At 37.4% G+C, this 10,937-nt stretch overlaps 1 protein-coding gene across 4 annotated transcripts in view; it reads right to left on the bottom strand.

Annotated features, from left to right (window-relative positions):
* Positions 1-1,685: 1,685 nt before the first annotated feature.
* The window catches only part of GTDC1 (glycosyltransferase like domain containing 1), a 281,564-nt gene continuing 272,312 nt past the window's right edge, over positions 1,686-10,937 (bottom strand). For 3 of the 4 annotated variants that reach the window (XM_036421721.2, XM_036421719.2, XM_045575367.1), the window contains 3 exons: positions 8,598-8,668; positions 7,782-7,873; positions 1,686-2,812 (listed from right to left, as the gene is read on the bottom strand). In XM_036421721.2, the coding sequence (XP_036277614.1) occupies positions 2,729-2,812; positions 7,782-7,873; positions 8,598-8,668 (247 nt within the window). In that variant the 3' untranslated portion in view covers positions 1,686-2,728. Of the gene's footprint in view, positions 2,813-7,781; positions 7,874-8,597; positions 8,669-10,937 lie in introns of those variants that run through there. The other variant, XM_045575368.1, reaches the window with a different exon arrangement.

The following is a 10,937-nucleotide window of genomic DNA, read 5'->3' as shown; positions in this document are numbered from 1 at the left end:
TGTTGGGAAGCACATAAGACACACACACACACACACACACACACAGAATTGTCTTTTCAAATGTTAAGAATTACACATTTACAAACTTTTTATTGCTTATTTGCACTAATATCAAATCTAACTATATAGTTTTACAAAGTGGCAACTTTAATGTAAATTTATTTTCAGGAAGGAATGCTGTCCACAGCAAAAGACAAAACTTGATTTGAGTTTGTGGGTGTAGAAAAAAACTCCATACACAGTTAACTTCCAATACTATATTTGCCAAAATCAGAAAAATCCTATATAATAAAAGGCTAATATGCAAATTATTGCCTTGGGAATTTGACCAACTGGGAGTTCAATTGCTGCTATGATGTATGATGACCACCAGGGGACAGTGCAGAATGAAGGAAGGCCTCAGCCTGCAGCCGGAAGGCCTGGATCGGTCCTGATCACTGGCCAGGCCTACCCATGCACAAATTTTGTGCACCGGGACTCTAGTATTTAAATATTTGAAAGGTAGTTAATGCCTCTCACTTACCCCCATCAATTAGCGAGAAAACATATGTGGAGAGTTATTATGTCCCCTAGCCCTGGCCAGTTAGTTATAATATCATCCCAATACTCCATAGTTGCGGGTTTGATCTCTGGTCAGGGCACATACAGAAGCAAGCAATGAATTCATAAATAAGTGGTAAACAAATCAATGTTTCTCTCTCTCTCTCTCTCTCTCTCTCTCTCTCTCTCTCTCTCTCTTTCTCTCATCAATAAAAAAAATGTGAGCACACTGTTTTCATGACAGAAAACACAGTAAACTGAACCCCGTTTCTTGGCTATGAGATTATAATACGATTTGAGAAGGTGTGGATCTTTGTGAAGGAGCAAGCTTACTGGTGCAACTCATCTCCTTAGCGACAAATACTGCCCTGGAGGAGTGTCTCAGAATCGCTGATGCCTGTTGATATCTTCACTGTTGTACTCCAGAGGAGCCCACCTGACAGATGACAACTTCCACCGCATTAGATAGAAGGGACTTCTGAAATAATCCCAGAACCCTCTGGTTTGTGGGTGAGGAGAGAGTTTGTTCAGGGACTTCTCCACAGTCTAGATCCAGCATACATTTGGGATCACACACTAGTTAGGAGAGGACTCTCTGTGCAAACATGGACCTGGTTGTATCTGCTTCTGAGACTTTCTCGTGGATCCCAAACTCCTGCTTCCAGTGACCCACAAGCACCCCTGTGCCCAGGCATCTATCCATCCCCCTGACCTTGAACTATTGCCTGCTTATGGTTTGCTACCTCTCAGGGGCCCTCCGGGACCTTACACTATTGCCTGCTCTGGGTGGGATGCCTCTGGACCACTCAGGGCCTTGTCCACCCTCCTCTTCCTGGCTGCTCCTCAGCCGCAGTGTATGGAAGTAACTCCTTGCAAAAGCCAGGAAAGTTACAATTTACCTGTCAGTAAACAGAAGATGGTTTATCAACAGACTTTACCTTAATGACTACAAATGTTTACCTCCTGCTTTCCAGAATGCAAAGAAAATCTTGGAAATGTCATAATATCTCGCAAACATTTGCAAAACAGATCCTTGTTCCTCCAGAAAAGAAACCATTGTATTCGCTGTCTCTTGACCCAAGGCCAGTGTTCAGTGAGAAACAGACAGATGGACGCACACAATGACACGAAGAGAAGCTATGCTGATTAAAACATGGCAGAGGGCACTTTATTAAAGACTTATCTTACAATCTCGCCGTTCAAAACACCTTTTCCATCAACAAATGCAGGCAACTTCAGTGTTGGAATGGTAAGGGACTGACTGATCCTAAAAATACTAGCTTTGTAGCTGAATCCAAATATTTTCAAGGACTACCTATATCAAAAGTACTGGTTTTGTCCTAAGTATTTTCATTTCTTTGTTCTTGCCCATGAAAAAAAAAAAAATTAAAACAAGTATCATTTGACGGGCAAGCTGGCCCACTCCGAGTCTTCCCCATGTTGGCTGGAATTACAGCTGTTTACCTTGCCACTTTCTTTCAGAGAAATGAAACACAAATGTGACTCTGAATCCCGGACCCCTTATGCATACCTTCACTCACAAACCCCTGTGCCAGAGAGCCACCCATGTGCTAAAGAGAAGGGCTAAAGCATCCCTTTGCCACGAACACCTCGGAGAGAGAGTGGCGCCCATCAGCCCCGGGGTGTCGTCACCCCACCCTCCCGCAGAGCCCTGGCCCTCGGAGGAGGACAGGACACCGCCGATGACACCCTGGCACCCCAGGTAGGAACACAGCCAAGTGCGAGCGTTTGAAGCTGCCGTTTGGCTGCCATCGTGTCGGCGAAAAGAAAGAACTCAGGCACCATGTCATCCAGTACAAAGGATAAAAACGGATCCAACCGGAAATTCAATGTGGCACCACATATGGGATACATGAGCGCGGTTATACAACAGGCCACATTTTTTTTTTTTTTGAACAGTCTCCTCCATGTGATGCCGAGGACATGTGTAACCATCATAAAGTCTCTCGGAATCTGTGTTTAATTTGAGTCGGGGTGGTGGCAGGGTTTGGAGATCTGAAGCCGCCACAGGTTTGTGGCAGATGGCTCTGTGTCAGCTATGACAAGCAGCCAGGCTCGGCTTCCTCTGCAGATTTTCTTCTCTCTCTGATCAGGTAAATATGGGCACACTCTGGAAAGTTCCACAGACTCTGCCTGAGGCTGCGAGGTGGGGACAGAGCTCCATCTGTCACAGACCTTCGCCTGGTTCCGGGGCGAGCAGAGACCTGAACTGGCCACGCAGGGCCTCCCAGAAGAAAGGAGCCGTCTCGCCCTGCGAGGGGAAGGAGAGAAAGCAAGGGAGGCGTATGAACGACCTGGACACGAAAGCACGCTGGACATGCATGCTGCACGTTTGCATTACCGACATCAACTGGATTTCAAAAAGCCACCCAACAAGTGGTTCTCCAGTTTTATCACCTCGGGAAACCCCAGTTTCTGATTGGTTTCAAGTAGAACTATTTCCAAGCCCAGGAGAAAGCTCTCATTGTGTGTGTGTGTGTGTGTGTGTGTGTGTGTGTGTGTGTGCTTTCCAAATGTGTACATTTTGCTGCCCATATACTTCCTGCTTTATGTGACGGATGACAGCTATTAGAAGTTTATCATCCAACGTTTAACTTTATAAACACAAGATATGCATGTTTTTGCTAATGCGAATTTTACTTTTAAGTGGTGAAGGCAGGAGAAAAATGCCATTACAATTGCGTGGAGTTTACAAAGCACTTCAAGTTTACTCACAGGTTTATAGTCATTATTTCATTAGAGCAGTACCTCAGGGGAATATGCTATTAAGAATTAAGAGAAAAGAAAAAAAAACCTTCCTAGTTTACAGATGAATCATATAGGGGTTAAGAAGTTCACCTCGGATTAGGCTGCAAGCAAGCAGCAGAGGACAAGGAATCAAAATCTCTAAGGGATCTGAATCACTCAGAGTGCGTGTCTATTGTGCTAAAGGTTCTTTTTACTTTTCTTAGACAAATCAAAGGATAAGTAGGCCCAATAAAGTCAAGGAAGGCAGTGAAAGAGAGAGGGAGGAGCAGCGAGGAGGGAGGAAGGGGACTGAGAGAATTCACCTTAAATGATGCTAATGTGGCTGAGAGATTTCAGAAGTTCTAAAAGTGGTACAGGCTTTCAAAGTTTCCATCTTTAAAAAAAAGGTAGTGAGTGTGGGGAGCTGTTAATATTAGTGAGCAACACCTTCTTCACATCTAGAGTACAAGTTAAAATTAAAAGGGGACCATAAAGTGGCCTGTCTCTTCACGGAAACTTAAAGTGGCTTGGCTGTGGTTCGGGCAGCTATGGCCTGATCCAATTAAGACAACCGCTAATGGCTTTTCTGGGCACTGAGTCTGAATTATAAGCTTCATCATTGTTTGGATTCACTTTTAGGCAGAAGTCAGATAATTCTTCTCTCCTCCAAATAACAGCAGGTTATAAAGATTTCTAGAACTTGAAGAGGAAAAAAAAAAAATCAACAACTATTTTCTGAAAAATCTTAAGAAACTACAAGTCACTTTCATAAGGCACAAGAAAGGATGACATCTCTTTTACCCTCATACAGAACATTGCTCAATTCGTAAATAAAAGTAACAAGAGATAGGACTTCTGTCTGGGAAGTACCTACTTCTACAACTGCCCTATTTGTACTCTTGCTATTTTCAATACTGGAACAGGGATGTCTCCATACAACTTTTTTTTTTTTCTTACAGCATCTTAAAATATAAAGATCAAAGGTTCTCCTAAAAGCATAAAGCACTGATCTCAAATACTTGTTAGGGATATTTACAAAGAAAATTCACATAGTAAAATAAGGCAAAAGAAACCTACAACTTCATGGCATTAGATTTGCTTGGGTTACAAAAGGAAGAACTATTATTAGTGTAAGAAGTCAACCCTTGGCTAATTATTTTTCTGATTACTTCTGGAATCTTGTGTTCAAGTGAGGTCTGAGAGTCATAAAGGGCTCCTATTTTATCTGTGTGACAAGTGTGTGGCCAATGTGTCTAACCTACGTAGAATGGGAAACGTACCAGAAAGCTGCAGTCAACAGCTAAGCCAGGATGTAAATGTTTTAAAGAAATAGTTTTAACTTTTAAGATTAAAAAATATTTTAGATTGTAATGTAATTAATAAACAGTCTCTGTGTACATTGGATTGCTCCTCAGGTCTTAAGAAAAATGTGTGTGTGTGTGTGTGTAAGAGAGAGAGAGAGAGAGAGAGAGAGAGAGAGAGAGAGAGAGAGAGAGAGAGAGAGAGAGAGAGAGGGAGGAGAGGACACTGCATTCAGAGGAATTTAAACATTTCGAGTCTGAAACCATTTTAGGTGAGAAGTCACGGGCACTGTGTTCTGTAGTAGAAAGAGTCACTTTAAGAAAAAAAAGTATCAAATTCCGTTTCTGCTTTCCAGTTACTGTTTCAGCATTCTGTTTCAAATCCTGCTTTGCGTTATAGCCCCCAAACTCTCACTCAGATTGAAAGTATAATGTCTCATGTGAGAAGAAAGCCAAGTGTTAGTAGCCTTATTCTAGTCATTAAATTTCCAAGTGTGTGAATCCATATGAAAAATTCTATCCTAACATGAACTCTATATGATAAGCAATAGAGATGATTTTTTTTAAAAAATGTAAACTTTTAACAAAAAAGAGAAAGGTGTAAAAATGTAAAAGGAGCAAATTTAAAAATTCAGTGATATTCTATCTTTTTAGCTCTCAGAAGCATATGTTTTATAAAAGCAAAATAGCACTCTCCAATGGAATAAATCTAAGAAAAAAACCCACTCTCAACATTTTTTTTTTTTTTTTTTTACAGTACACACAAAAGACTCTTCCATTGCATAAGAAAAGTAAGTAAAAAGCTGTCTTGGGGGAAAATAATTCCTTGGTACTGAGTGAAGGCAAATGTTACCTGAAAAAAATATATACTTATAAAACATAAGTGAAAAAAATATCATAACTTTACATCTTAATTATAAAGTTTTAAAAGCCATTCTTTTTCTCCTTTGGCTCTAAATCCTGCTACAAAAACCACACTAATCCTGTGGTATTTCCTGTCATTTTTACCAGTTATTCCTGACAATTGCATATTAAAGCACTTAATTACTTATAATTCCTGGGCCATTTCATTAATTTTTAGATTAATTTTTAGATAAATATCATCAGGTTCTATGAATGAGAGCATACATGAAAATATATAATAGATTTATAAGAAAAGAATCCCTGGTACAAAAAGTTGTACAAATGAATTATACATATAAGTTCTTATAAATGTGTATGTATGAAATACTAATTTTTAAAACTTTGAGAAAAAGCATGTTATGATGTACAGACTAAAAATATATGTAAAAATAGTAACACAAAATAACATGTAAGGCATAGGTTATTTTTTAAGCTGTCTGAGGACCAAGTGGTATTAACAGCATATTACTAAGCTGACACTGTTTTAGAGTTTTTCCAGAAGTTGTTTGTACAATAAATAACTAATAGCTACGTTATAGCAGTAGATGTATTAAAATATTTCATCTGGAGATCTGTTTCCTTTTGTAACCAAAGGCAACTTGCTGCAGTACCTTCTGAAATGGTTAAAAATTGGCAGATACAAAATAACAGTGTAACTTGAAGCAAAGTTAAAAACTGATAAATTTTGACAGTGGAAATACAATGGTCAATACTTTACCATTCTCATCACAATGAAAAAAAAATTCTTTTTTTTTTTTGTATTTATATGAGATGATGGATGATAACTAAACTTATGATAATCATTTCACAATATATGAAACTGCTGCATATCAATTATATCTCAATAAAACTGGAAAAAATTCACCAGAAGGGGAAAAAATATCAATAATTTGATGGTGAACTCACTGACAATAGTTTGGTGTCATATATAACAAATGAATCCATTTATATTAATGCTTATTATTCTGCTTCTTCAGTTTTTATAATCTGCACATTTTGATAGTCTGTCACGTGGGAAACAACTTGATTAATATTTTATACAAACAAGACCACCACTAAACTTTAAAAATCAGGAACTCTGGACATAAAACTGGAACGACTGTTTTCTGTGGGAGGCTCCGACTTACACGACACAATCGTATCGACTCAAGAGTAACACTGAAGCCTGGAACTGTTCAGTCAGCATTTTAAACTATTATGAGCTACCTTCTGAACCATTGCCAAGTTAATAGACAATGAAAGATAATGAGCTTGAAATTGGGTGTTAAATTGCATTTTTGGTTCTCTCCCTTTTTCTTGAAGTTTAACTGTTTCCTGCAGAAACAAAGTCACGTTTTGATGTATCGCTATGTAAATATGTATTTTTAGGCCACGAAAGGGAAAGGAGAGACACAAGGAGGCAAACTGTATTTCCTGTAGGCAGGTTATACATTAACATAGGAAAATTAAAATGTGCCGGATTATAAAACTGCTAGGTTGTAAACTATACTGAATTTATGGAAAATGAAGATGCTACATTCAAAGAATATAAAAAGGTATATCACTCATGGCCTAGAGCCACCTTCAAAATCATAAAGCAGATTTATCCCAGTTCAATTACTCAGACATTTCGTGGGGCCTCTTTGTGTTGTTGTTTCCACAGTGTAGAATTCTTGATTCAAAACAAGGGAAGAAAGATAATGAATAAAGGGACTGAACGATGATGCTATTTAAATTATGTTCCCTTTGCCTTTGCCATTCAGAGAGGAGACAATCTAATTCAAAACAAACGGAGGGTTTTTAATGTCATTTTATTTTACTGGGCGAGGGAAACATTTGATTCTTGAAAGTCATCTTTGAAATAGTTTAAAAATGAACACCAAACTTCACTAACAGCGCTCACCTGAATTTTTGAGGACTGAAGATTTCATTAGGATGGGAAGAAAGGCTTATCCTCATTAGTATAATTGTAGAATCTCTCCTTTACTTCCTTTTAAACTAATGAGTTACATTAATCCAGGTTCATTTTTATAAGCCTCTTGGGGCTAAATGTAAAGGACAGTCATCTTAGAAAACAATAAATTAAAAAAAAAAGCATGTACCGTGCATTAAGTGCACGTATTTCATAAGACCTAGGTTAATACAACTGGCATCCAGTTTAATTAATCCTTGTTAGTGTAACAACTAATATCCCTCCCTAGCATGTTTCCTTTAAACATTAGTATGTTAATTAAATGTTTTTTTTAAGATTTTTTTTCTTTGTACTTCAATATGGCATTTATACTGCCTACATCGCTTCTCAATAACTACCTTATAGAGATGTTTCCTCACAATATCAGGTCTCTTGCAGAAATTCTGGAGCCTTTTTGAAAGCTGTTCAGGTGTAGAATACAGATATTCAGCTGCAGGAAAAACAGATACATTTTTAATGAAACAAAAACCTCAAAGCACACACTCGATATTAGTCACTTTACTAATTAAAAATGCATATTGCTCTGTGCCGCCTCGTGTTTTACATTATTTAAGCATGATTTTATAAGGTTACCTCAGCTCACAAGGATGTTTAATGCTAAATAAGACTGTGTAGTTGTGCTGTTTAGACATCTCCTTTGGGTGATTAAAATACATTATTCTAATGTAACACAATGCATATGTGATATATTTAGTGATGAGGTTTCTTTTCTTTTTTTTTTTTTTTTTTTCCTAAAGAACTGGTACTATTGCCGTATGTGCCCTGTACAACAGTTGCATGTTATTAACTAGTCAATTGTTTAAATAATTTGGTGTGACTCTCAGTCCTCGATTTTTCTCTGTGTATATCATTAAAAAATCTGTAAGCAATTGCAGCAACGCGGACCTGCTTATAAAAACCCATCAGTATGGGATGTGTATGCTAACAATGAAGAATGCTATTTGAAAACTTGCTTTTTTGTTATCTTAAAAGAACAGATGGTAAATATAAGCTTACTCTAATGTATTAAAACATAAAATTTTCCTCAACACTAACATGTTGACTTGCCAAATAAACAATTGCTCCTGCCTAAGTTTATTTTCAAACTTTTGCATTTAGCGCGAATCACGTATTAAAAACCCCCAACACAGACGAAAGAACATTAAAGCAGCTACCTGGAAATATTTCAGGATAAACCAAATCTTTGGGACAAAGTGGGTAACAACCACAGCACACAGCTTCCAACCTAAAGAAGAGTTAGAAAGAGGACAAGGATATATTAAAAAGACATTCCTGTCATAGCCAGAAAGCAGTTTGGTTAGCTTAAGTGAACAGTACGAGCCCGGAGCTAGCTGGGGTGAAAATCATGGTCGGCAGTACAAGCCTAAAAGCCTAAAAGTTGCTCTTTTAAAAGATTTTATCGATCATATATGCATTTCATAGAACAGAACCGACAGCATATGTTTTGTTCACTGAATTAATCAAAGCGCAGTTCTGCATTTTTTTGTTTTTAAAATACTGTTTAACACATTTTATAATCAGCAGATAAACACATGTAACAGCATGGTGAAGTATGGGCAGCTTTTCTTAATAATGCTGCGAAACCCCGGAATGTTCATTTCTCAAAAATGTTTAAATAAAATAGCAAATACTTAACTTCAACGCTGCAGCCGGAGGAATGATCGAGGCACTTTTCAAAGCATGGGGGGGGGGGGGGGGAATTTACAATCTGTTGTGATGGGGCATTTTCATTTTGTAGCTCGTGCCTCCAAACAACTTGTTATTGTGCAGAATGGGAAACTGGTCCCCCTCTTATTGAAAAATGCTCATGAAGATCACCTCCATCAACATTTTGCTTTCTGGACTAAAACATGCGGCTCTCTTTTCCATTTTATCAGAAGAGAATACTTTTGTTATTAAACAAAGAAACCAGAAAGTTTCGCTGTGTGACAGGCTTTCCCCAAGGACCACCTACAGGGTCCCCCCCTTCTCCTACCCCCCCCCCCCACACACACACACACATCACTGCAGGGAGGGTTAAGCAGACGGAAGGTAAGGCACCTCAAAGGCTGGGTCCGTCCTGGGTAATGGCTACTGGTCTGACATAATAAACCTGAAAGATACCACTGTCATTTCTGTTAGCTAGGAATTATGCAGTGAAATTCAAAACACGCTTTAAATATGTTTATTTTATGAGACACTTTGAATTGCATCCAAAACGTTGACCAGAAGAGGAATTTTATTTTGAACTGCACATTTTTTTTTCCCAAACCAAGAATAATTGGAAGTTATGTCAATGTTTACCTTGTTTACTTACAGTGACAAAGTACATGCAATTTGTATTTATTTATTTGCTTATTTATTTATTTCTTGTCATTTAAACTGTTTTTAAGTGGGCGATGTGTTCCCTATTTTTCTTTTTTTTTTTGTGGACTGAAATTAGTTTTAATGAAAAAGTATTTACTTTGAGCTGCAAAGTTTAAAAAAGACTGAGTTCAAAGTTTTTCTTGAGAACGAATAAGGGTTACAAAATGACACGGTGGAAGGCACAGGACCTAGTTAGCAATTATTAATTTCAAAATCCAAACTAATATCTAATATTCTCTCCTCTACATACAGAGGGTCCGCATCGAAATTCTGGTCGGAAGCACAGTCTCAATGGCTCTGTGTCTGCGTTATAAAACATTCACAAAAGTTTTGAGCACGTAAACCAGAGATATTCTTTATGAACGAAAAGAAAATATGCACTTTATCTGAAGACACTCTGCTTAAAAATGCAGTGCTAGTTGAAAAGCAAATACATACGAACATTCTCTCATAATTACATAAAATCCAAAGAGTGAAGTCACAGGCATTTCAGAAAGTGCACATGTTATCTGCTTTTTAATAATGGATTTGAATTAGAGTGTTCTGTTCCCCGAAAGAAAATTGCAGGCCAAGTAACATTTTGAGTCATCACATGAGCATGTACCATGCCATTTCCAAAAAACCTCTGCTAATTAAAATACAGCGAGATAGGGATGGCATTATTTGATTTAGGAAGAAAAAAATTCGCAAATCGGATTTCAACTTGTGTTGGTAAATTATCTTATGTTTCTTATATTTCTAATTCATAAACAAACAAACAAACAAACAAAAAAACCCCAAACCCCCAAATAACCAATCACCACTTTTGGGTATAATTTTGACTTATTAAAAATATCAAACCTCACTGTATACATTATTTGTATCTGGACTATGTTTTAAAATATAGTATTATATATAGGTCATACTATTTTTAAAGCAATTTATAAAATTCATTCTCATAAGTTTCTCATATTTTATTTGGGGGGAAAAACCCTATCATCTTGTGACAATAATACAATTATTCATCATTTCAATTCTTATGCGCTACCAGTTAAATAATAAATAGGGTTCCAATTGATCTATTGTTAAAATGACTAGCAAATGACCTTTTTATTCCAATTAACAAATCATCTGCTAAATCTATGAATCTTAATATTCAGATCTATTCA

Source organism: Pipistrellus kuhlii, unplaced genomic scaffold (assembly GCF_014108245.1).
Source record: "Pipistrellus kuhlii isolate mPipKuh1 unplaced genomic scaffold, mPipKuh1.p scaffold_m20_p_7, whole genome shotgun sequence".
In the NCBI taxonomy this organism is placed as follows: domain Eukaryota; kingdom Metazoa; phylum Chordata; class Mammalia; order Chiroptera; family Vespertilionidae; genus Pipistrellus; species Pipistrellus kuhlii.
This window is presented reverse-complemented; position numbering and strand designations above follow the sequence as displayed.